The sequence below is a fragment of the Monopterus albus genome, unplaced genomic scaffold (genome assembly GCF_001952655.1).
Source record: "Monopterus albus unplaced genomic scaffold, M_albus_1.0 scaffold87.1, whole genome shotgun sequence".
NCBI lineage: Eukaryota > Metazoa > Chordata > Actinopteri > Synbranchiformes > Synbranchidae > Monopterus > Monopterus albus.
This window is the reverse complement of record NW_018127967.1, coordinates 1,341,059-1,368,130: the sequence shown is the minus strand read 5'-3', so window position 1 is coordinate 1,368,130 and position 27,072 is coordinate 1,341,059. Positions and strand designations below refer to the sequence as shown.

General features: G+C 41.1%; 1 protein-coding gene across 2 annotated transcripts in view; it reads right to left on the bottom strand.

Annotated features, from left to right (window-relative positions):
- Positions 1-27,072, bottom strand: part of piezo1 (piezo type mechanosensitive ion channel component 1 (Er blood group)) — an 88,444-nt gene that overhangs the window by 13,075 nt on the left and 48,297 nt on the right. The window contains exons 11-40 of one of the 2 annotated variants that reach the window (XM_020607546.1): positions 26,576-26,655; positions 26,188-26,368; positions 25,113-25,218; positions 23,505-23,686; positions 23,085-23,233; positions 22,590-22,748; positions 21,287-21,393; positions 20,324-20,490; positions 19,391-19,567; positions 18,243-18,368; positions 17,179-17,379; positions 16,824-17,028; positions 16,016-16,120; positions 15,390-15,546; positions 14,655-14,898; positions 13,967-14,063; positions 12,664-12,829; positions 10,904-10,993; positions 10,004-10,074; positions 9,055-9,123; positions 8,800-8,900; positions 8,376-8,520; positions 7,540-7,614; positions 6,244-6,416; positions 6,045-6,145; positions 4,930-5,106; positions 4,457-4,715; positions 2,012-2,200; positions 508-687; positions 74-335 (exon numbers count right to left, since the gene is read on the bottom strand). In XM_020607546.1, the coding sequence (XP_020463202.1) occupies positions 74-335; positions 508-687; positions 2,012-2,200; positions 4,457-4,715; positions 4,930-5,106; positions 6,045-6,145; positions 6,244-6,416; positions 7,540-7,614; positions 8,376-8,520; positions 8,800-8,900; positions 9,055-9,123; positions 10,004-10,074; positions 10,904-10,993; positions 12,664-12,829; positions 13,967-14,063; positions 14,655-14,898; positions 15,390-15,546; positions 16,016-16,120; positions 16,824-17,028; positions 17,179-17,379; positions 18,243-18,368; positions 19,391-19,567; positions 20,324-20,490; positions 21,287-21,393; positions 22,590-22,748; positions 23,085-23,233; positions 23,505-23,686; positions 25,113-25,218; positions 26,188-26,368; positions 26,576-26,655 (4,501 nt within the window). The remainder of the gene's footprint in view (positions 1-73; positions 336-507; positions 688-2,011; positions 2,201-4,456; positions 4,716-4,929; positions 5,107-6,044; positions 6,146-6,243; positions 6,417-7,539; positions 7,615-8,375; positions 8,521-8,799; positions 8,901-9,054; positions 9,124-10,003; positions 10,075-10,903; positions 10,994-12,663; positions 12,830-13,966; positions 14,064-14,654; positions 14,899-15,389; positions 15,547-16,015; positions 16,121-16,823; positions 17,029-17,178; positions 17,380-18,242; positions 18,369-19,390; positions 19,568-20,323; positions 20,491-21,286; positions 21,394-22,589; positions 22,749-23,084; positions 23,234-23,504; positions 23,687-25,112; positions 25,219-26,187; positions 26,369-26,575; positions 26,656-27,072) is intronic. The other variant, XM_020607547.1, reaches the window with a different exon arrangement.

Genomic DNA, 27,072 nt, shown 5'->3' with positions numbered 1-27,072 from the left:
TTAACACCGTAATGGAATACAATCAGTGTTAACAACCTCTACCATCACAGTCAACAGATAAGAAGCCACACACCTTTGCTGCGCTGTTGATTGGGTGGTTTCGGTTTCCTGCGGAAGCGGATGCCGCTGCGTTTCTTTGGGATTTCTTCTGTCACCTGCTCTTTGTTTTCTTCCATCTCACCCTCCCTCAGCTTGCTGGGACGATCCAGTGCATCTTTCAGCCCAGACACAATTCCATGTTCATCTTTTGACCCTGAGGGTGCTGGTTCAGCTGCAGGGTGTTGTGGGGTAGCGGCAGCAGAGCTGACGCTTGGTTCAACATAGTCCACATTATCCTACATTGGTAAACAACAGATTAAAAACAAACTAGGAAAGCGATTTAATATCTTTCAAAACAGCTGATTCTATGACAGGATTCCATTGCGTTGGTGAATGGCCAAGAACACATTCTTTCAAAGTGGTGCTGATAGTAACAGACAGCAACTAATGTTAAGAGTTTGCACTAACCGTGTCAAGTTCATTCAGTTCAGTCATTTCAAGGTTGTCCAGGGTGGATGATGAGTTAACTCTTCTTGCTCCCTCTTTGTTCCTATCTTCATCTTCTCTAGTTTTTCCTCCATCTTTACAGCTTTCTGGGAAGGGGCTCTGCTCCTCCAGGGGGCCCTCATTGTCCCATAGGCCATAACGCTGCGGGTGCAAACGCACACACCCATTAACACACAGACACACAAACATGTTTGCTTTCATCCCATGAGAAAAGCCAGGTCCCCACAGTGTGAGTGTGTAAGCACATTTTCGTTTGCTTGCCTCTTTTTTTTTTACATTTCCATGGATAAGCAGTAGGGTTGTTTACCTAGCTACACAGATTACACTCAGGTCTATCTAGTGCTTTCACTGAATGACTACGGTCCAATAAACCTGTTGTGTTAATGTCCTGCAAAGTGAACGACTGTATGCAACACAACAAAATTTCCTTCAGCAAAACAAAGACAAAACAGAGATAATGGATTTTGGATACAAAGAATGAAGGCTTGGGCTCAGTGATTACCTGAAGTCCAGGACACTAAAAACTAACAGCTGTGTCAGGAATCTTGGTGTAATCATTGACGAGGATCTAAATTTTAAAGGCCACAACCAAGCTTCATAAGCATCATTCGGGCATCTTAAAAACAGCTAAAATATAAAATATATCAGCTATGTTTACTGAGTACAAGCCTGGTTGGTGTCTCAGATCTGCAGGGACCCAGTGGTGCCCAGAGGTCAAACTGAACAAGGTGAAAGGGCTTTTAGCCACGATGCTGTCCACAGCTGGAACCACCTCCCATTAGAACTTAGATCTGCCCCAACTGGAGCCACTTTTACAACTAAAAACTGTTCTTTTTCCCACTGCTTTTCATTATTATATCTTGATTCAATTTACCTACTTTTATCTTTCTTCCATTACTCGGCGTCTAATTGACTTCTTTGTGCTGTTTAGCTGACTGTATAGACATGAGGGTTCAAATTTCCAGGAGAAAGTGCGCTAGCTTCTGTTGTTAAAGTGCTCAGAGATTAGTCTTGGGAAGACTGAAGAGGTACAAAATATAATGAGAACAGTGAGAATCCACAGTCTGCCACAGCTGTCCTAAAAGTACTAGAGCTGAACAGTTACATGCCGTTACTTTGTGCAGACGAAAGTACTAGAGCTGAACAGTTACATGCTGTTACTTTGTGCAGACGTGTAATTGTTGCTTTTAATTTGCATTCAGTTTTATATATATGCATTTTAATGACATTTAATGTTTTAATCTAATTTGCATTCAGTTTTGAGGTATGACCTCAAGGAGCTTAGCAAAGGTCATATGGAAATGGTCCAGTGACCACTGGCTATATCTAAAGTCAGTACAAGGTGGTATATGTTGAAAAGTAGCTGGTGGTGAATTAGGCCTTTGTGGCTGGCATCCTGTACCACAAGTTTAATGTGCCCTTGCTTACTGATTGTCAAGTGTAACCACTGTAAATACCAACTGACCATGAGCAGGGATCTGTGGAAGAATAGAGCCAGCAGCTGAAAAAGATCATATCTGATGTAGTTGTCAGTCTTCTCCAGGCCCAGGATGCGAGGTGGGAAGAAAGGCTTGTCCTCATTTAGAGTCATCTCATACACACTGTTCCAGGGAAAGAATCCAAACTGGAAAAGGTATTTCACTACCACCATCACCTGGAGAGAGGCACAGTAGCACCACAGCAGTCAGACCAGAAGAGAGCACAGAAAAGGCAACAGTGCATACTGTACTGCCAGATCAGGCAGTAACATATGTATGCTCATCCAAAGTGCTAAAGATGTCTAATGGACTTGAGGTTCTTTTATGACATTTCACCTCTCGTCCGAGAAGCTTCTTCAGTTCTGACTGACCGGTGGTAAAAACGGAAGAAGCCCCATTAGCACACCGGACATACCATGACCTGGGTGTCTGAGAATGTCCACAGACATACCGAATAAAACCCTGTTGTGGCCTGTATATAGTACTTCACTTTCACTCGTTAATATAATTTCGTAACTGCATTACAGGGATGAAAAATCTCTAAGTATAGTCACCATTAAAGTAACTGTATACTGTATCACATTCTGTATGATGAATAAACAATTATAAGTGGTGCTTTAAACGTTAAAAGGGTGTTGTCAGAAATCAAAATGTTCATGAACCTCTACACTCAAATGTAGAATGGAGGGGGTAGACATGAGTTTTGAATGAGGGGATAATAGCGCACATTCTCACATTCATAACGTTGCACTCACTTGGGCACATGCAAATTGACTGAAATGGTTGTGTGAAGAATGAAAAAGGAGAGTTACAGAGAGAAGTTCAATCCTTGGCTGCTCACTGTTGCACAACTGACCAATCACCGCATGAAGCGGATGTGACAGTTGGATCGTCAGTTTCAGAAGGCCACATAAAGGGCTGTCCACCAATCACCTTAATTTGATGTGAAAGGAAGGGTGTGAGTGGTGCGCAGTGGTTTGAACAGCAAGTTTCCAACCTTACTTAAAATACCTCAAGCATTTGTATTTGATAAGTACATTATGGGTTTAAAATGGCAGGTATTTGTCATGTGACTCGCAGTTGACCATAGTCAGTGAGCACCACTAGATCCTTTAAAACACAGACCTAATTATGTTTACTGTGCAATAGTTTGCCTGCAGAAGCCAAACCACTAAATCCACCCCTGCTCTGAGTGCTCTGGACTGAAACTGTGAATTTCTGAATGACAGTTGTGAGTGAGCCCGAGGAAGTAACAATGCTAAAGTCGTTGTTTGCAGATTTGTAATCATGTATGACTATTAATAAATGAAGATGATTAGACATCCCTTGTGTAACACACCATTTAACATTTGTTTCACCTTTTTAAAGTTGATAATTTATCTAGAATTGTTGAATTAATGTTGACCAAATGAATCTAAGTCCAATATTCACTTTCCTTTTAGCTTTGCTTCGGTCTCCACCAGCTCTTGAAATAAATGCCGTCTTGTTAGGGGATATCCCAAGCTGCAAAAGCTCACTTCAGGGAGAACCTTATGAACACCCATTTATCTTCCTGTTTTGTACTTTCATTTTTTGATGACTCTGCCATAGTGCTGCAGGACACTCAGCTGAACTGACTCAGAGAGGCACTGAATGTAAAGCCTGCCCACAAAGAAAAGTGACAGGTTCATTTAACACAAAGACAGACAAATCAAGATGCTCGCTAGCTTGCTCTTTAAAAAATTGATTTGCAGAATACTGTATATTATTTGCAGTCATTGGGGAGCCGCTGTCAATATGTGGGAGATTCCCAGAGCTTCCAGCAGAGGTGGATTGTCTGTCTTAGCTGCTAAATGTCCACTGTGTGCACCAGTTAAATTGTTAAATTAATTAGCTCAGCTAATCAAACTAAATACATTTATACTGATAACCTATACAATCATTTAAAGCTGGTAAATCTTTGAATACTTTCTCACCATTCTTATATCAGACTGGTGCTCACTGCAGTTTGCTACCACACAATGGTGATGCTATCACAAGAGTCACAGGCTATATGCCCTGTAAACCCACAATAAAAGAGGACAGACAGTTTGGTAGAGCTGCAGAGTTGGTGATGGCCCTTTGTAAATGTGTCAGAGTCATCTGATTGATTGTGAAAACAAAGATTATTGATTAGCAGTGTTTTAAAGGGCACATCTGTAAGGTTTGTACATGTCTGACTTTGGTGACTCAGACTGGTAACATGTCAAAATGATGCTACCAACTCAGTATCAACTTTTTTTAAAATATATATTTTGTTTTGCACATTAGGGCCAAAGATGCTTTGATATTTTTCACTCATGCAGTGAAACAAACAATATACACAGTTTGCCACATCTACCTGTGCTGGTTTATAGCTAAGAAGGTGCAAAGGATTTTGAAGGTTCTGTCTGTAGGCCACTCAGTGTTCATACCTCTGTATAGACTATAGCAGTCATCCAAAACCTCTTGGTTGGTCTTGGAATAGCCAGCATAGCCCATAGGAACACCAGTATGGGCAGGACCAGTGATATCGCAGAAGCACTGACAACATTGTTTAGCACGATGATGAAGTAGCATACGAGCTCTGAGTTGGCTGCCAGCAGGTTGTACATGGCAAACAGCAGCTTCAGCAGACGGTTTTGGTTGTTATAAAACTCTCTGCTCTGTTCCAGCTCCTCAATGAAAAGCTGACTGCAGACAGAGAAGGGAAAGTCACAACCAGGAGTTGGTATTCATCTACCATTAACTGAAATAAATACATGAAATAACATTCAAATTGTAGTTTTCTCTTAACACATTCATGACCCACACATTCCATTTGCAAATATTGTGGTATTACTGCTGCTAGGCACAAAGTGCTCTATAAAAAACCAAGTCTTTAGTGGTGAGTATCCACAGAGTATACCTGTCTCCCAGCAGCTCGCTAGCTGTTCTGGACTGTCTGTATTGTTGTCTGGATAGCTCTGATGCCAGCTCCATGCTGCTGGATGGAGGTTCTGGACTCAAGAGACTCCTAGTGCTGCTGAGCCCTGGCCTGGGTGTAGACCGACCTGTCACAGTCCCACTGTCCACCTCCAGGAGGCTAAGGGGGTGATTCAAACACAAAAATACAAACACATAAAGACAAAGAAACAGAAGGTGACTGTTCAGAAACATATTACCTCCACCAAGGGTGGGGGTTACATTTTTTGCCTGCGCTGGTTTCTTGGTTTGTTTGGTCACAGCATAACACAAAAAGCAATGAATGGATTTTGATGAACTCTTTTGGAGAGGTAGGGTATGGGCCATGGAACAATTGATTAGATTTTGATGCTGATCAGTATCATCATTTGGATACAATTTATAGATTGTGTTTTTTTTACCATTGTGAGTACTGGAAAGGCTGTTGACTGTATGTGAGCCCCCTTGTGGAAAAAGTGCTGAGCACCCCGAGCACGTAAGAAGACAAATCCCTGGGTCAACAACAGCTGCCCATTCATTGTGAATGGAAACCCAGTGCTGTCCCTCAGTATGCCCTGCTGTGCTTGACAAGGTCTGGAGGAGCCCAACATGGCCACAGCCCAGGGGTGGGGAAAGATCTACTCTATGCAGCGACAGCTGGGTGAGAATCTGATGGCCGAGGTTTGGCTCAAACCTGTTACCATTTACATCTGTAGGACTGGTTTTATGCCATTTCATCAAGTTTTAACATTTTTTTCAGGCGACAAACTAACCACTTTTATTGAGAATATGTGGTCAGTCTATCCAAGTAATGCCAGTTTAGAAATTTGTTCTGATGTTTTTGGAGATGTGAGTGCTCCTTATCTGACCAGGCTATTAGCAGAGAGCTACATCTGGTTCAGAGCAGAGCAGTCTGTTGACAAGGACGCTGGAGTTCCAGCTGCACATTATGAGTACTGCGTCCTCCCGCCCTCAGGAGTTTGGCCTTCAACTTGTGGAACCATACTGTGTTAGGTGAATGGTGACTCCCATCCATATATAGTTGGCAAACAAAAGACACATGCTATTTTCCACACTAACCTAAATTTGGTGGAGTTTTCTGCATCAGTCTCATCCAAACAGGTCTCCAATGTGCAACTCTCACTACCCTCAGATACCTGGTCATCCATAACTGCATGGCGCTGCCAATTGGAGGGAAACAGTCACAAGTTAGAGTGTGTGTGATTGTCTATTCTAAGTGTTCAATTCTAAAGCTCAGTTTTTGCTTGTGTTATGGTACCTGTTGTATCTTGTGTATGATGGAGTAGCGTTCATTGCACAGGACAGTAGATGTGTCTCTGTATTGTTTAGTCAGCAGGTTCAGCCAGTGAGTCAGTCCATCCACCATTGCCAGAACTATGGCCCATAAGAAATGCAAGATATCCAAGATCCTCTGAACCATCTCACCATGACCTGCAGCATACAGAGACAGGCATGGGCATGGGGAGAGAAGAAAAACTGATACAATAATGGAGCAGACTGTGACAGACTGTAGCAGGCTACAAAAACTGAAAAGACTGTGCCTACAGTGGCTTTGGGGGGTGTTTTTTAAAGGTATGTATGGAAATTACATGGAGAGCAATTCGATACTTGATTATTCTCACATTTTTACCAGTTCTTATAATTATGTTTTATAATGAAAAGTAAGGCAGGCCTGCTGTTTATCGTGTGTCCTGTCTAAAGAGCAGGGCTATTCCAAAATAACAAAGTTGACAATCTGAACCAAACACATTACAGTGTACAAAGTAGATGTTATTGTCAATGTCTCCATAAACAATATTCAGTGTACAGAGAAATGAAGTTGTTTCTTCGGTGTACAGGTTACACAAAAAGAATGAAAAACACATAAAACAAGAATTAGTACAGACAGTAAAGTGCAAGTAGTATTAAGTTGCAATAAAGTAACAGTACTGTAACGCATGGAAAGAGGGCTTGTTTCATCATAAAAGTGAAAAGCTCTAATAAGCAAAAATGTACATGAAACATTCTAATACTATTATAACATTTGTATTATGTAGAAAAAGGGTACTGGGTTCAGCACTTTAATGCCTTTGGTCTGAACAAGGAATTCAATTTGTCTTGCCTCATAATTAATTTGTGACATTGGGTTTGTCTGGTATTTATGGCGATCAGGTGATTTACGAGGCTCCTTGTTGGATACACTGTTGCACTTGATTGAGTTATATAGCGGTAGTTCACCTGTGCTTAGGTGCAGCATCGTTGCTGGTCTGCATGCGAGGAAGGGCATCAGCCTGAAATGTCCGTGCTGTACGAATAAATAATCTATTTACTGAAGTGCTGGTCCTATTTTTCATTAAGTAACCAACATGAATTATACTCTATTTTTTAAGAGCAACATTTTCTGAACACACAACCTATATACTGCTAGCATTAGTTACTCCCATGGTCACGATAACCAACTACAACCAGAAGCGGAAGCCATTCATTCACTATGCACCCACACTACTGACTAGACACACACAGCAGTGTGCTTTCACAGTGGACAGTGGGGCACACAAAGACCATGTGAACCTACCAGAGTCCTGTTCTTCTGGTTCCTCAACCTCCTCCTCATGGACAGGGCCCTCAAACACATCATTGTCCTTACAACCTACACACACACACACAAAGATAGTTCAATTGGTATGTGTGTAATCTGCTCTATCATGCACATCCCCTCTTGGGGCTAAATGACCCTTAAACAACAGTATATCTGAAACATTTTACTTTTCTTTAAACTGTTTTTGTTAGTCTATAATATGACTTTATTTCCCAAGTTATAAAGTTATTTAAACTTAGTGTGGACTGAGACCTTGTGGCAGGGATATGAGACAGCATCTCAGACCCACCGTATCCAGACTAGCAGTAACCATGAATACAACCAATGTCCAAATATTCACCTGTAATCTCTTTCCAAGCCTCACTTCATAAAAAACATATTTGTAAAAAACTATGTGTATAAGATGTTACAGTGTGAAATAATCCTCCAAATGAAGTACGATGACATGAGCCCAGACTCAACCAGTATCAGATATATCCATGAAAACAGCACATAACCAAACAGAACTCAACGAGTCCCATTTATTCTAATAAATGAAGAAATGGTTAAATTCAAGACTATAATTGTTAACCCACTAGTACAGGCTTCTCTTGTTGTTTTTGTTCTTAGTAAAACATATGAGCATATCAGCATTTTCATAATTCACTGGCTCACAGCTTCCACATGCAGTTAATGCAGAATTTAATGAGGACATTCAGTCATTTTCAGAGGACAGATCAGCCTCATGCTGACCAGAGCACTGACCACTGTAAATTACTACAGCCGCCAGTTTGCTCCATTAACCCTGAGAGTAAAAAAGGATGTCCGAATACCAGTGATGGAAAAGGCCTCCTCTTTTGGATCCACTTTCCCTTCTCTCTCTTTCTCTTTTCTCTCAGTCCTTTTCAGCTGTCTCTGGCGTCTCTGACGTTCTGTCAGAGCTGCTTTCACACTGGTCACCCATGCCTGGTACGCCAGCTGTTAGAGGAAAACAACAACAATCAGTAACACAATAGATATTTGTAAATTAGAATGTCAACACTGCATGTTAACTGTAGTAAAATACTTTATATAGGATATACAACTGGCCGATGGCATAAAGTCAAATATAATGGGCACGTGACTCTACTGGACACAGTTTTATGTGCAGATCTGCTACTGGACTGTCTCTGAAGAGTAAATTGTAACTGACTAGAAGACTCCAATTCAAACTGGTGTATGAATATAACTATATTCTGTGAATCAGTTGCGTCTGACCTGACAGGCAGTCTGTTTCCGAGGCTTCTGTTCTTCAGAATGGAGCTCCTCCTCATCCTCACTGTCTGATTCAAACAGGTAGTAGTCCCCTGAGTGGAGCACTGTGAGTAGAAAAACACGTATTACAACCTCCTCACCCTCACTACTGTATATGGAGATCACATGAAGTTAGATCAGATGGACCACTTCACCTTTGCAGTCTGTGTTTATCCTTTAAGCCACTGATACAAAGAATAAACAATGTGTCTGTCATACCTTTAGCATGGTCCAACCATGGCTGGTACCACAACTTCTTGGTGGGACTCTTCATGTCTGTCTGGGTGTCTGGAAGGAGACAAGGGAAGGTTTAGTTTGAAAGAGGCACTGCACAGGACAATCATACTGATGGCTTTGCTCATCTTATAGTTGAATGGTCTATCCAAAACCAAATTAAACAAAAAAATTTAAAATTTTAAAGTAAATTTGAAAAGTAGGTCACAGGGTCAAAAATGTAATGATTTCAGGTTTATGGAAACAGATTGTACTCAGCAGGCTTCACGGCATAATGACTATAAAGTTAGCATAAATAACCTTATGAGGTGGTAATACATCACTTCATTATTATAGCACCTTTCAAAAACAAAGTGGGAACAAAAATTAACAACATGGCAGTGCTGTGAGTCTCACAGCTGGTTTTGGGGCGTTTCTTTCCCCTAGTGGTCCAACATCGATCGATGACAGTTTAAAGCAGTAACTTTTTTCACTGTCACATGAAATCCTTGTATCTCCAGTTTGGGGTATTTTTAAATTTTTAGGCCAAATGAAGATGGAAAGAAATGTGAAATTACGTACAGACACACAGCAGACAAGGATGGAACATAAGGAAGGAAAGGAAACAAGGATTGACAAGTAGAAAAATATCTATTTTATGAGCACAGGTTATGTCAAAATGGCTAATGTGATGTCACCATTTGTCCACAACAGTCAGTAGATCAACAGAGAAGAGAGAAAAATGAAATTTGGCAAATGATGCACTTCATTGTTAGGTTCAGTGTTTTCAGATTACACTGATTAAACTCTGGGGGTGCTAAGAACAAATTGACTTCTATTGTACTTGCAGGCCAACAGGGGCCTGGCAGGGGTGGAACACACGATTACTGAGTGTTTTGTTTTGCAACAATTTGCCAGTTTTTTTTTCAGCCAACCAGTGAAGTAGCAAACTGACCCTCGTTGGAATCTTCACTGGTTTTGTGTCCATCTCTGTACTTCTGCTGCTTGGAGCGAATTCTCTGCATCCTGAGAGAAGAGGACAGGGAAAGGAAGCAGGGAGACTGAAGAATGGTACTTGAACTCTCTTTTGAGCCACTTCATAACATTTGCTGTAGGATAATGTAACTCTATGTATTGAATATCTTCCTGTGAGATTTTTGCTTATGTTATATTTCGATCAAACACCAGACACAGTCCACAAATTGAATTTGGTGGGCATCTTTTGATTCAGTGGTAATTTAATTTTCAGGCAAGTGAAGACAGAATTATGAACCACATTTACATCATGTCTGAAGATGTACTTGAAACAAGATCTTATGTAATTACTTGAGTTTGTTATTGAAGTGGCTGGAGAGTGGACTTGGATGAAAAACAAAGAGAAGTGTGTACCAAATGCTGCCAGACTGAGACATTATTAATGAATAGATACAAACATCCGGTGATGACTTTATACATTCAGACACTTTTTGCAAGACAATACTCATGGAGGACAGACATTTTGCAAGTATCAAAGAATAATAGTGGCCTGACAATACAGGATATCAGTCAGGCTACAGATCACAGTGACAATGCTAACAAAATTGCACAAAATGGTGTGCCAATAAAGTAGATGTAAAGATATTTGTACAATATATGTATTAAATTATGCAGCAGTTAGACCGACATTTCCACTAGCATGGCTAAAGGCCTCGAGCTACTATCAGCCAGTGCTCAAGGCAACTACACACCACTTTCAGAAATTTCATCATCCAGCTTTCCATTTCTACTTTTCCTTTGAATCAACATTATCATACTAAAAAACATCTCAGAAAATCTCAGTTCATGAGGTGTATTTATTGTACTGTAAAACACTTACGATCTCTTGAGCTGTGACAGAGACTTCTTCTCAACTTGTTGGTGGAACTTAATGTTCTTCAGGATACTGGCTTTGAAGAGCTCAAACCCCCTGGAAGGAAAAAACACTTGGCACTGCATTTACTGGATCAGCCATGGGGCGCTAATACCAACAGCAGCTTCATTTCAATTCAGTAGCGAGTGTTGCATATTAAGTACTTGCATACTAAGCTGTCGGTCAGAGTGCTGACAATGATATGTTATGGTGGCTGACTTCGATAAAGTTGGAAAGATATTCACAGGTTGGAAGTTTCCAGATCAGTAAGTCACAAGCGAAGCATTGCTAAAATACAAATGGTACCTCTTTTGTTTCATAGTGGTGTAGACAACAAGCTACAAGCTCATTTTTATCAAAATGCTCAAGACAAATAACACAGGTCTCAATGTGCAGCCGGCTGTGAGATGAAAAGAGACAGGCTTAAAATATTCAATAACTTTACTGTTACCTAGTGTAGTGTTACCAAAATTACTTCACACATCAATGGCCATCTGCTGGTTATACTACAACCCTTTGTTAAAATTTGATTTTGATGAATTTTTATTGCGAAAAATATTCACTAACTTCACTGTTAGACAGTAGTCTCACCAAATCACCCATCGCTATGGATAGGCTAGAAACAGGTGCATCTTCAATGTTTCAGGTGAAGCTCTAATTTGTGGGTGGAAGTAAAGGGCTAGTATCAGAGGTGGGATATTTTGCTGCTGCTCTGCTTTGTAGCTGGCAGAATGTTTGCTGTGGGCCTGACTGCCAAGTAAGCAGCCATCATGCCAATCTCACTCTCTCCTGTAACCCTTCTCTGTTATATCCTCTCTGTTACTTGGTCTTTCTCCACACTGAGTAGAGTAGCATTAATCTTCAGGATTATTCCACTGATACCTGATGTCTGGTTTTAATAGTGTGGTCGCTCAGTCAGGGATACACACTTTCTGTCACTGAATGAGACTTTACCATGAAAGCTTGTCTGTCTGCATTGTTTACTGCCTGTTTATACAGCTTATTTTGTATTGTTTGCACAGTTTGTTGCTTTCTAATACTGCTTATTTTGTTATATTACACAGCCTTATGCTGGTCTACTGTTTACTTGCCCCTTGCATGAGGATATGTACATACTGTACATATTGAGAGCCGCTGTACCAGAGTCAAATTCCTTGTGTGTCCAACACACCTGGCCAATAAAGCTGATTCTGATTCTGATTTTGTCCGTACCAATCTTGAGACCAAACCTTTGCCTTTGCAATGATTAGAATCCTTATAAGCTGCAAATAACTCAGAGACCTCTGTGCATTTCACACACTGGCTGCAGCTGTGACTACGTTACACTATATAACTGCTGCTGGTTACAGGACTTTCTTCCATACACAGAAGCTGGTCAGTGATATTAGCAGACTACTGAGTGAATATTTATGTGTAGTATTTCAACAATACATAGTTTTTTCATTACACTTTAGGAAGAAAAGGGGATGAGAGGAGCTGGTTTGATTGGACAGAACTAAAGCCAGGCCTGACTCCACCTGCTCACCATGTATTCCTCCCTCTAAAAATGTATTCTGTCTCTCCTCCACAACGCACCCAGTAACACCTGGCTGTGCCCACAAGTACGCATCACCCGTGGTCACCAAAATCGCATAACACTGTTGAACATGCCCATATGCACCTTGTGCCTGGAGTTTAAACATGGGCTTAGTGCTGTGCATAGGACAATAGAGCCCATTGTTTCTTACCTGGAGGCCTGTTTGGCAGAAGCCTGCAGCTCTGCTGTCACATGCAGGAAGTAGAAACTGAGGAAGACTCTTCTCTGCAGCAACAGGAAGAGAAAGCAGATACTGTCCCAGATTATCCCGGCTTCTTCTACCGGGAGGCTGCAGGTTTTGTCACTCACTAGTTTTGCTGTCAGGAAATAAAACAAACAATGTCACTAAGATACAAGCAGAACATATCCGTCTGTCACTGCTTCTGTCAGTGACAGACGACAGGTGATAAGCTGCATGCCAGTGGAATACTGTTATTTCAGAGAAATGGCTACCAGCACTTGGGTATGCAGTCAGAGCTATGGATAAAAAAAAGCAATCTAATAAGGAAAACCACTGCTCCAGACTCAATTATTTTCAATTTCTTGGCCTGTTTAATACCAAATACTGGGATGACTAAACAGTTTATAGTGAGGTGGCAAGTCTGGTGAAATGGTGACAAAAACAATCTCACCCTCAACACAGACAAGACCAAGGAAATGAGAAAGGAGAGGAGAACTCATTGGCCGTTGATCATCCATGGGCTTGTGGTGGAAAGGGTGAGCAGTTTCAAATTCCTGGGCGTCTACATCTGCGCTGGCATCATGGGGACACTTAACACCACACACCTCCTCAAGAAAGCACAACAGTGACTGTACTTCTTGAGGAGGCTGAGGAAATTTGTCATGACACCAAAGATCCTCAGCAACTTCTACAGATGCATCACTGTGTGGTATGGGAACGCCATTGCATTGGACCGCAAGCGCCTGCAGAGAGTCGTCGACACTGCTGAGAGGCTCATCAGGATGCCACTACCCTCAGGGCAGGACATCTACCACCACAGAGTCCACAGAAGAACTTGCACCATTGTTAAGGACTCCACCCACCCCCCCAACACAGACTGTTCACACTTCTGCCGTCTGGTAGGAAGTACAGGAGTGTGAAATGTAGGACATACCAACTGAGGAACAGCCTTTACCCAGCAGCCATTAGGCTGTTAAATAGGTCAAATACTGGCCTTGACACCATCCTGAACTATCACAACCCGCCGCTTCACTATCACCCCCCACCCAATCACACACACACCCACTTTCCATTTCTCAACCAAACCAACACAATATGTGGTTTGTATAGACACTTAGTAAGACCATAAATCTACACTACTGCCTATTGCACTATTATATATTACTGTACAAAGTTTATACTTATCACTGGAACTGATAATTGCACATTTGGTGCTGATACTGCACATCCCACACTGCACTGATTGTGTATATACACACACTCACACACTTACGGTCATAGTACCCTTTGACTGTGCAAACCAGGCTGAAGAGTTGAATCACCCAACAGAAGCCTTTCTGCATCTCAAACACAAATACGCATGCCAGGATCTGAAACACACACACACACACACACAGGGAAAAACACTGGGAAGTACTGTGGTTTTAAAGTCAGGAAGTCTAACTGTGGTGCTCATTTCTCTTATGAAAACAGAATAACAATCACTGTTCCTTCTGGCAGATATACAGCATTGCAACCAGCTTCCTTACATATTGCTAAGAGGCATTAACAAGCAGTCAGTGTATTCACTAGGGTGGTCACATTCCAGCCGTGTAGGAACCTGGCAGGAACCTCCCATGGACTGGTCAAGGCTACTTCACAGACCAGTTAATACATTTAAGATGGCTGTATGTGTACTATAAATATATTAATGGTCTCTACATAACAAATGTAGCAGAAACGCTTGGAGATGCCCACAGTGTCTGCACCAAAGGCTATCATTTACCGGTTGTCATTTAACTCGGTGTGATCTAAATTTTGATCATCTTCCACCAGCTAATGTGTTAGAACACATGCTGATATTAAAGTTTGTTGTAGCTGCCACTATGTGTTCATCTCTTTTTTGTAACAACAAACGTCACAGGGGCCTAGAGGACTTTAAAAGCTGAAAACTAGCATCAAATGATGAACTTTATACTTACTGATAACACATTTTTAGATATAATGACTGCCACATTATAGATGATGAGACAATCCCACAGGTTGAGGCGGGTCCTAGATGTTTTGACCAACAGCTTGGTTCGAAACAGCAGAAAAAAGAAGCAGGCGAGCAGGTAGCCCAGTCCAAACACAGAAATCCTGGTGGCCCCAGTGATGAAGACCACTGACAGCACAAACCAGAAGAGGTGACGAAACACCAAAACTTTAGCCATGTCCAGGTAACTCCTGGAGGAGAACAGGGAAATACATCATTCATGTCCAAACTCTCCAGCTTTGACTGAAAAAGAGGTGTTTACTGCCAGAATTAAGCAGGAGAGGGGCAGCGAGCCAAAGAGCAATTGTGCAACTTCAATTTCCCATTTCGCTGATCTTCAAATAACAAGTATCCCTTAGTAACAATTTAACCAACAGCTAGATCATGAAAGTATTATAGTCCAACGTGTATTGGCCGATATTATTGTCTTTAGCTCATTCCAAATATACTGTATTTGTGTGGGTGTATATGCCTGTTGAAAAGAAATAAGAAACTGCATTATAGAAATGCCAAACTTTCATGTCTCCATTACAGCTTTTCTACCAGAGAGCTACTTTTAACCTTTAAAATGGACCAATCTTTCCATTATCTTGGTCCCAATGCAGACAAATGGCAGGTTCAACGGTGAATGGCTGCTAATTCAGACAGACTGACTGGTAGTAAGAGCACATGCTGTACTTACCTGCAGTTGATGAAGTTGGGTGCCGGGTTAAACAGCCGACCATCCATTGGTTCAGGCTCATCTGTGTTCTCTCCCGCCAGAACCATCCATTCCTCCATGTGCTCACACTCAAACACCTTCCACTGCTGGGATGCACACATCAGCAGCACAAAGTCCGCTGTGGACACACACATCAGCGCAATACACCATCAGCAGCAGCATCGACATCAACACTCTGCTGCTCTCACTTTCTTTTTTTAAACAAATATTATTCATTAATTTCCATCACTTTTACTTTAGTTCTTTCATTCCCTGCTAAATTGCTACTAATGAAACATAGCACTTCCCCTAAACGTATCATATTAAAAGTAAAGTAGGAAGGGAGAGAGGTATGCCCTTTGAACTCTAAGGATGAGGTGCTTTTAACAGTAGCTTCACACCAGTTGAAACCGTTCAAAGGAGAGTACAAATTAAATGCCCACTGTACTGATGGAATTAGTGCTGTGAAAATGTACACCATGCTGCATTTATTAAGACAACAGCAAGTGCTGATTTGCTGTTTGTTGATACGGGTAAATGAATGAACACTGACAGAGACATCTAGATGCTGACACGTGCACAGAGAAATAGCATGCACATAAACTGACCTATGAGGTTTTTGGAGTTAGGTGCAGTGTAGAAGTCAGGGAGATAAATCCACTTAATTAGAGCCGAGTTCATCAACACTGGAGTGTTCCACCGCCATGGGTAGTCTGCAGGTAGGTAGGCAGAAGCAGGTACATTGATTGATTGATCAGTTTGATGACTAATTTCTACAGCAGAGTGCAGGGTGGTGCCATGTGGGGCATAATCTGAAGTCTGATCTGTATAACATGCACTGGACATCAGATGACTGAGTGATTAACTGATTATACTCTTCTATGGCCATCGTGTATATACACGGGATGGACAAAACAGTCTAATACTAAACCACCACTACCTATGGACTCTAAAATGACTCCTCTCAGACACAGCTTCAGACAACAACCCACCACCATAGAGCCCAAATCCAGCCATCTTTTCAGTCCTGCCTCTGTCCTACGTGGCTTGCCAATGCATTTTCTCAGGTTTTAACAGAACCTGTGGATGCTGAAGTTGTTAAAAAAATAAAATAATGAAATATCAACTGTCCAGTACAGTAATAAATACCCATTTACTGGAAAGCTTGGATTAACAAAATGACATAGTGCAGGCTGAAAAAAATGCTTTATCTCTATACACCAACAAGGCATGGAGATGTTTTTGAAAAAAGTGGAAAAAAAAATACTCATCCATCCATCCATTATCTATACCACTTATCCTGAACAGGGTGGCAGGGGGGGGGGCTGGAGCCAATCCCAGCTGGCACAGTACAACCTTCTGTAGTTGTCCAGTATATTGTCATCTATTTGACCTTTACTTCATATCAGGACTCACCTATACAGAGAGCAGGTGGCATGCCTACACACAGTAGGTACTGGTAGATCATGAAGATGGACAGGAAGATACAATATCTGGGCCAGATCCTGGCGATAGCTGCCCGCCGCCGCCTCACCAAGATGGCTACCAACCAACAGCCATGGATTATCACCAAGAAGTTCATCCGCTGGCCAATCACATTCACCGTCATCATGAAACAAATCTTTTTAAAAAAGAGGGTAGGTTTTGGGAGATTAAAATTTAATAAAAATAGAGAAAAACTGAATGTAAATAATGCCATCTGCTAATGTCTCTTTTATTAGTTCCTTGTCCAAAAACCCGTTTCATCAATGAAGTGATGTCTCCCAGTTACCTCTAATCCAAACTTGTAGAAGGTGTAGTTGAGCAGGTACTTGAAGCAGGGTATGAGGCCCTGGTCTAGAGTGTCCCTGGTGGCAGCGGGGAACAGAGCAGGGATGGTGGGAGGTGATCGCTGAAGTTGACGGTAGTGGTGAGCCTGGTGACGATACACTGTCACCTCAAATGCCAACAGCATCAGCACCATTAAATGGCTCTGAAAAAAATAAAACAATTATAGTAACAATAATTACACTACATAATACACATTCAGTTATTGGAAGAATTAACTGGCCCTTTATGGAACCAAAGCACTTTACTGGAACAGCAAATTCAACATACAAAAGAAAAGAAAAGGCTGAATATGTAACCTAACACCAATAATTTATGAGTATTGACTGATTATATCTTATTCAAGGTCAAGGTTTCTTTATTAATACCAGAAAGTAAGTTTGTTGTGTGCGCACACACACACACATGCACACGTTCACCCACTCCAATAGTGTAAGTGCCATGGTTGTTCAAAAAGCGAATGGGTGCTGGTATAAAAGTGTTTCAGTAGTATTTTGTTCTCCGTCTACAAACTGACAACCCATATGAAGACAACTCAATTCCCCATATAAGGGATGGGAGCAATCATGAGTGAGGCATCTCACTACATAAAGTTGGATCACATTTGGGAGTATCAATAGTAACAACCTGAATCCTGGTCAAAGGACGAGTTTGAAGGTGAGACCAAGCAGTTCAGGTAAGCAGCCATTGCCACAGGGTGTTGATCAAGCACAGAGGATGCACAACTTTAAACCAGTTCAAGTTCTTGATCAAGCACAGAGGATGCACAACTTGAAACCAGTTCAATGGCAAGTTATAAGGGTGGGTTAAATTTGTGTGGTTTGTAGTCATTCACACACACAAGGTGAAAAAACACAGTCAAGTGGTAAACTCAGTCAACTTATTTGCCTCAGTTACCTCCAATTTCTCTCCAGAACAAACATGCTCATTAATTCGCTACAGCCACAAAACAGAACAAGTGAATTTTTTGTTTTGTGCATGTCTGAAAGGGGCTTCTACTGAATGTACCTTGCTGTATCCCAGTACAGTGGCATCCTTCCTGATGCCAAACCATTTTGCCGGATCCACTGACTCCTTGTACAGAGTGGAGTTCAGCATCTCGTCTGGTGACAGGTTGGTTTCATTTGTTAGCGGCTGTGAGGAAAAGAGGAAAGAAACAGATATCCACACCAGGGTTGCAACGCTATGGGATTTTCACTGTAGGATAACGGTTTCATGGTATTACACAGCTCCTATTATTATCAGCCACAATGACCCTCAAAGGAATGAAAACAAAAGGGTCATTAAAGGCAAGTGACTGTGAAAGTTGATTGAGTTGGATGGCAGCGCTAGATTGACCCTAAAGAATAAACAAAGTTATGAGCATGATTTTATATAACTACAGCACGTTATATAACTAAAGCATGTTAGCACCAGTACTAAAGGAAGTATTCACATCCTTTACTTAAAGCTGCATTAACAAAGATTTTGCAACGATTTGGATGTTGTAAGTAATGCAAAGGCACGCGCACACACACTGTTTTTATTGTGTCGGGAACGACCGTGTGTGTTTTTGGGGTCAGATTGCGATCAGTGTGAGCCCTTTTATAAATCAGAGAGTAGCGAACAAACAGACAGTGTAGAAAATTATTTCGATAGAGCATTTTACGACCGATGTTTATACGCTCACACATTTTATTGTTTGAGATTAAAGTTATAAACACAACACATTCTGCACTTGGATTTGCATGGAGGGATGCTATCAAATGTGCTCATTTCTGAGATAGCTAAACTAATCCTGTACTGCTGATTTTAATTTCTTTTTCACTGGATGGAGTTTGGTGATATCAGCCTCCTCCTCTCTGCATTTGTTCACTGCATGTGTGCGTGCGGCGCCCATTGCACGGTCTGACAGGTAGTCGGAGAAGAAAAGTGTGCATAAGCATCAAGTTTTTTTTCTTCAACACCAATAATAAGCAAATGTGCATGGTATGATAACCAACACGTTTCATACCATGGTATACCATGAAACCATGAATACCACTGTAACCCTAACCCACACCATGTCACCCTCCAGCAATGTATGTTGGTTTTGATGACTCAGTAAATATAGCATCATGCCTGTTGTAACAGATATTGTTGATGCAGTGTACTGTATGTATCCATGTGTGTCTTACCAGGCTACAGTTACTGGAGTACTCAATAGGGTTGACAACATTCAGCTGGTACAGCATCTTACACACAATGATGACACACACCCAGACTGTAGAGAGACAGGAAGCCATAGGCCTGAAGCGACCATAGGGCACTGCCAGCGACCACAACACCACCAGAACCAAGTTCATTATAGATGGCTACAGACAAACACAGAAAGAGGAAAACAATGAGATTAATACAAAAATGAAGAGTTTATGTCAAATGTCATATGCATTATATACTGTAGAGCCACAGTTCCCAACCTGGGGTTCATGCCCACCCCTTGGGGGGGGTGCTAAAGATCACTGGGGACACACAAGGGATCATCTGCTCTGAGGTTGTGTCATTGTCAAAATTAGATGTGCACAGGTTAACTAAAAGCCTTCAGTTTTTTTTTACCCCGATACAGTTAGATTCCTTTAATATTAGGTATCTTCCAGTACAAATCAGATTCAATATATTTACTTAGCTATGTTCATTAAATAGTTGACATACTGGCACACTGTATTTTTCAGACAACACACTCTCAGAGCTCCAGATTCATTCCAGGGCAGCTACTAACTACTACTTTGTATCTGTATGTGAACACACAGTGTGTGTATCCAGTCCAGTTTACACATCCCTGGCTGTTGTAGCACCACAGGACAGAAGCATAAAACCTATCATGTCTACACTGAATGCATATTGTGTGCAGCCTATGACATCTCGCATTCACAGCAAGCAAAAACTACACAAACTTTAAAAAGAACTGTGTGTTCAGGAAAAGCATCTTTGTGTTATATTAAGAACAGTCTCACTCCATATGACAAGAATAGCACAGTAGCATAACTGACTGAAAGGTATCTGATTTACTGTGCAGTGTTTCATTGATATTTTGTTTCAGTCCTTTTACAGACACAATGCTTTGCCTTTACCTCTTCAAGTGCCACCCACACAGAGAAGAAGGCCACCATCTTGAGGATATGGAGCTCCAGTAGCCTCCAGAGAAACACTTGCACTTTGGTGAGAATGTCAGAGAACCGTCCGGACAGAACCAGTAACCTGTCCATCACCAGGCCCCACTTACTGGGCATCAGCTCCGCTGAATGAGAGAACAGAGGGATGAGGGGCAGACAGGAGAAACAGAGATCAGCAACTTATGTGACGTAACCACCATTGGGTATAGTACATACAGAAACGACCGCTACACTGCATCAATGTTTAAGCCCAGGGGAAATCATTATAGGTTTTCAAGAAAAGGTTTGCTCATTTAGAAACACCCAAAGTTCAAGATAAAAAAAATTAAAAGATTAAGTAAATAAAAACCCTCCTGTAAACTTTGAATCCTCTTCAAAATTCACACTGGACAAAACACTTTATCCAAAGTGTCCAATTCACAACAGCTCATCTATAAAACTTTTCATAAAACCTGCTGCTATGTTTTTTCTTTTTTGTTAGTTTGTTTTAACACTGTATTCTCTACAATCACACTAAAACTTGGAGCTGCTATTTCTTTCTCTCATTATGCAAATACTGAGGCAGTATTGCTAAAAGTGTACAACACTTAGCCCTGAAGAATGACGAAGCAGGGATTCATCTATACAATGAGGGCACTGATCAGTTTCATAACGGCCATGCTACTGCTCAGGTAATTACCAGTTCAGACACAACAAATGTACATTATAAAGTAACAACACATTTCTTTGAATACAGTTGACAAATTTGATGACCGCCTGTATCCACAGCTGTTATAGAAAACTAATTATTCTTCTACTTAGCTTTATGTCTAGAAGTCTTTGTTTCATCGTGGAAAATTATACTTAGTAAGTTGTGGGTCAATAAGCAGCAGTTTAATTGTGAAAAGGTGTATTTAATATAAACTGCAACTGTTGTTCTACCTTCGTCTTCATATTCCTCATCGATATTAGTCACCAGGTCCTCCTCTTCTAAGGTCGCCCCCATATTAGCAGCACCAGTCCGCTCAGCCCTCTCACTGTTCTTCTTCCTGGAGGCAAAATGGAAAAATACACAACTCTTAAGTAATATATACTAATGGGAAACACCACAACAAAACCCAGAGAGTTGAATATAAATTTCCATTTGTGATAATAAGCAGAGATATGATGACTGCATTCCAGTATTACATACTGTTCATAAAAGCAAAGAGGTGATCTGTGCTTCATTACTAAGAGTCAGCTTTTTGACTGACCATTGTGTTGCTGGACTTTCTCACCATGGGGTACATTGTCCTTGAAATTAAATAAATAAATAACCTGATCTTAATTCAATACAATTCAAATATGTATATCTCAAAATGGCCTGTTACATTGATTACACTTTTCATATGATATTTGCCTCTTAAAATTAATTTCACAATGATTGGATAGAAACCGCCTTACATAAAAAGAAAAACACAGTGCTTGTACAGGGCAAACGTTTCCTGAGAATCCATCCATTATCTATACCGCTTATTCCTGAAGAGGGTCATGGGGGTACGGAGCCAATCCCAGCTGACACTGGGCAAGACTGTGGGGTCCACCCTGGACAGGCTGCTAGTTTATCACAGGGCTGACATTTAGAAAAACAACCACACACACCCACACTCACTCCTAGGGGCAATTTAGAGTCATCAATCAGCCTAAGCTGCATGTCTTTGGACCGTGGGAGGAAGCTAGAGAGAACCCACACAGGCAGAGGGAGGACATGCAAACTCCGTACAGAAAGGCACCGGGAACCTTCTTATGACAGCACTAACCACTGCGCCGCTGTGCCGCCTTTCCTGAGAACCTAGAATTATTTTTGGGGGGATTTCAACACTACTGCAATGTGGTGGTCATTTCTGTATGCTCTGCACTCCATGGTGTTTATATTATGTCAACTTGTACAAAAATGCATGACAATGAAAACGCTTAAAACCAGGTTTCTGGGGAATCAGTTATTGGTGGGTTCATCATAAGCTTCATATTTTTGATTCTTCTGAATGACCTGGAGAGGCTGCGACTGATCTGCTGCATCAAGAGCATAAGATGTAAAACCAAACTTGAAAGTTGGCTCCTGTTTGGCAGGACAGTGATATTAGATAAGGAGGTGTGTGTCAGGATAGTTGTTGTGTAAATGTGATTTTTTTAAACCCCCACATACACATACACACAAAAAAACAACCTTTCTGGTTGAGTAGTGGGACAGTGGTAGTTGGTTTACTTTTGTATGGGTGTAACATGCTCCAGGTCAGTGATCCTCATGAATGGTTTATGGAAGTAGTGCAGCTGCAGAATGCAGGCAAGCAGGAAGAAGCCAGGGATCAAAATACTTGTGAAGAGCTCAGACAGAGCAAATGTCTCCAAACCGATAGCTGCAAGCCTGAGGGGGACAAGACAGCACAATTACACCTTCATTATTGTGCATGTTGCTTCATTGTGGTTTTTATAGTTCTTATTCCTTAATGAATGTGTTTAATTACCGCACAGTAAATCTGGACCCAGACAGTGAAAAAAATGTACACATTGCTCACAGAGTGGAAGGAACACGGGGTTAATAAGGATCCAGCAGTTTAAATATTACAGAATTTTTAATTTAATATAAAAATAAATTATAGATTAACAATCAGTAACAGCAGAACAGAACTATAGCTGAAAAGAGAGAAACATAACAGATCTAAGAGAAAGAATACACTCAAGCGTTTGCAACAGAACGTACTGTTCTTCTGTTAAACCAGTGAAGTTTCTCCAGTATCCAGGGAAGTCTTCAAACTGGTAAGTGTAGATGGAGATCAGCACCAGCATGGTGTAAGCTACAACGAGCCACCAGAAGAGCTTCAACAGACGCCTCCACAGAGAATAGTACACCTGAGAAATATGAATCATTTACAAAATTACAACATATTGTTGGAGTTAACTTTGAAATATAAGTGTTGACGTGATTGTTTAAAACAAACGTGTTACAGTTGTAGCTTTTGGTCACAAACCAAGTGGCAAGCAGAAAATGAGGATTCAAATATTGTTCTGAAGTCAAAATTGTGTTCATAAAAGTATCAGATGAACAATCTAAATAAACACTGAACAGTCATTAAAAACGAAGAGAAAGAACTTGAACACTGGTCTGTGGGCCGATTCCTACCTGATAGACACACAGGCAGAGCAGGAACAGCAGCATGTAGACAATCTTGTATCCAACAAGTTTTCCAGCAAAGGAGACCATGATGAACATCCCTCCACAAACATAGATCCAATATTTGGCGTAACAGCTCATCACCATGCCTCCCAGAACCTTAAGCACTGATTCATTACCAGCCCCCTCTTCTGACGAGAAGAAGAGGTTAAAGAGGAGAGGAAGAGGGGTTAGATGTTGATCGTCAAATGGAAAGGGACAATTTATCAAAAGGATACTGTCCTTGGTAAGATGGACAGGGATAGACAAACATCATCAGCTTTTGTATTCAACTGTCTGCGACTACGCAATAGATTTCATCAATCACCTGTGCACACTGCTGGTGGCAACAGAAAAGTCTATACTATTTAGTTTTGGTGATTTAATTTATGGTGATTAATGTTCAACCCAGTGTGAACAATGACCCCTGAAATAAATTATACCTCTGGAGGAAATTTTAAAGAATCATTTCAACCATGTTATAATAAAATGTTTTTCTTCATGTAACCTCAGTGATTTCTCTCCTGGTGGATAGTTTTACCTGTCACGTTTTGAGATGTCTGTCTCCAATTCAATGACGGTTCATGTAATTTAGCTACAAACTAATACTACCGCTTCACAGTTGTCACCATAACTCTGGATAACCCAGAGAACACACTGTCAGTATTTTTTGTACGTCACCTCTGACAAAAGACTACATATGTTTACTGGGTTAAATTTCTGTGTCTGGCTCCTTCAAATATCTCCATGAAAGCACATGGCTGTCATGTGTGTTATCTGAAAAGTAAAGATTTTCATTTTTATTCATTTAACACACTGTTGAAAAGTATACTTCATCATTCTGGTCAACTTGTTTCATAATGAGGAACTATATCACCCAGTGCAGCTCTGTGTTTCACTGACGTAGCTTTAATCATTCTTGAACAACAATAGAAGACAAGAACAACAGACAAGAAGCTAATCCACAATGGACAGACATTGACCGTGAGTAGGGGTAATTCATTGTTGGCTTTAGTCTCTGTATGAGGAGTGTGGAAAATAGTTAATAAAAATGACAAGCCGTATCCTTTAAATGATATTAATTAAGGGCATGGCTGCTTTGAGTGACAGGTGGAAGTCTCCCACCACAGGTGGCTAGCCACTAGCTGTCTAGTGAGCCCCACTCATGCTCTGCCTTGTTTGCCATTTTTGGATTAGTCAGAGTTCAAGTCAAGCACTACCAAGATGGTGACAGCCAGACCTGAGCTTCAAAACCACTCTTCAGAAAACCACTGGGTAATGTCATGAAGGGTTTGTCCATATTTTGGACAAGGAGTAGCATGTGGTCCAGCAGGTGCCCACACCTCAAATAACAGGCCCCACCCCTTTTATAAACCACAAGCTCCCTTTCAAAATATGTTTTGTTTTATTAAATCACTTAGCCATCGAAACAAAGTTTTTAAAAAAACTGCGTAATATGACAATTATACTCTATAACCTGCAGGTGTATTTTAACAAAACAGAGCAGGGCTCCAGCAGACGTAGTGCTCCTCTTCTGCTTCAGTGTCAAAATGTGTGTGTATGTAAAAGATGTCTGACCTCCTGTAGTAACTTCCTGTAGTGGTGTGGCCATGTTCCTCTTTCTGCTGAAGATTTCCTTCACTGACTGACGTACCAACAGCCAAAAAGTTAAAGTGAACAGGAGCTGGAGAAAGACAGGGACAAAAGGGGGAGAGAGATGGAAAAACATACAAAAAAACATGAGACTTAAGAATTTGGCTGACTGGGTTCCCGAGAAACTGAGAAAAATGTCTCTAACCAGCAAACTAACCCCTGGCTTTAATCTGCTGTTCAAATCAACAGAACTTTACATTTATTAAACCTACTGCTGAACTTGGAACTCTGTTGAGCACACTTGTGGAGCTGCACTCCCTCTCTGCAGGTATGAAGGATATACACTCAGTTGGCATTTTATTAGCTACACCTAGCTAAAACTAATACAATGTAGTTTAAACATTGTGTAGTAAATCCTCCCTTCATGACAGTGGCAATTCAGGCACTGTTGGACTTTGAAGCTGCTGGTTGCCTGGTGCCCTGAGGTGTTTCCCACTTTACCCACTTAGAGGTCAGTCTTATCGACCAGTCCTCTACCATGAAGGTGATAGTCTTCAGTTCATGTATGTAAGAAAATATTAGTGAAGTAGGGCAATGCCAGCAATACATACAGATCAGTAACTGAATTCATATGAAACATTCACTTCCCTTTTGTCTCACTCCAAATGAGTGAGACAAACATTATATTTAGCAGTTGTGATGTTTTCCCATCCAGGAGTCTGGCTCCAAAACTAGTGTTGATTGAAGGAATCTGGCTATGATACTGCATGTTATGTGGCACAGCCAGAAACAGAACTCATATTTTGCAAACAAGGCACATGTTCTAGCAGCTCGTGCCTGACAGTGCTGTGTAGCGAGATCTGGTTTGTAACACTCAACTCTCTGGACACGTTCCATCTTCTAATAGCCACTTTCTACAGCCAAGAGTAAGTGATGACAGATTAGTGTATTTCATGCTATAATGAAGCTGCGTTTAATATTTAAAATATGCACAATGTCACGTTATGGGCCAACTTTGATTTCGTCATGAAATCACCTACTATCTGTGCTCTCATCTTACCATAGCTCCCAGTCTTAGACAGGGGTACTGGGCTCTGTCCAGTCCCAGCTGTCTCAGACTCATGTGTCCCACAGTGGTGGGCAGTTCAGGCTGAAGCTCCATGCCCCAGACATACTGCAGACAGCACAACGCCAGGCCGTAGAGTAGGATGAATGGAGAGCACAGCGTGGCTGCCTGCTGTCTGCAAAAAGACATCACTAACTGAATACAGGTCTAAACCCTGGGTTCGGTCACAAATCTACACAACTGTGTAAAAACAGACAACAAAGGCACTGTTTGTAGGAATAAACAAATACATTCAACAAGCACCAATTAAAACAGTCACAGTTAAAGGTAATCAGACTGATTCATTGATTTGTTCTGTCACAGCTACAGGTGTCAACAGTACCTGGCACGCAGGATCCAGATGAGACAAGCCCAAAGCAGCAGCACAAAGGTTAGCCAGCTGTGGTACATGATGCTCCACACCTAAATCACAAGGAAGCAGTTCATAAGCAAAGGAGCAATTCAGTTTGCAAAATCCTTATTATGGTGCTGTGTTGGTGCATAGTTACTATAGGTTCATAGTAACAAAGTAAGCGTCAACACCGCTGTGATCATAACTGACGCAAGTCTGGCTGTGTTAACTGAGTAGATAGGCAGAAATAGCAAAGTATACTCTTGATTTGATTTGATTTGATTTGATTTATTTATTCTTTCAAGCATGTAAAGACAGTTGATATGTCAACACACATAATTTTACACATAATCCAACAAATGCTAATCCAATATCAATGTGCTTATACCTAGTACATGCTTGAATGGAGTAGGAAGAAGTCAGACTTATCCAGTCCTACCCCATGACATCATCTTACCATCATTGGTTTGCAAGCAGTACTCTACATA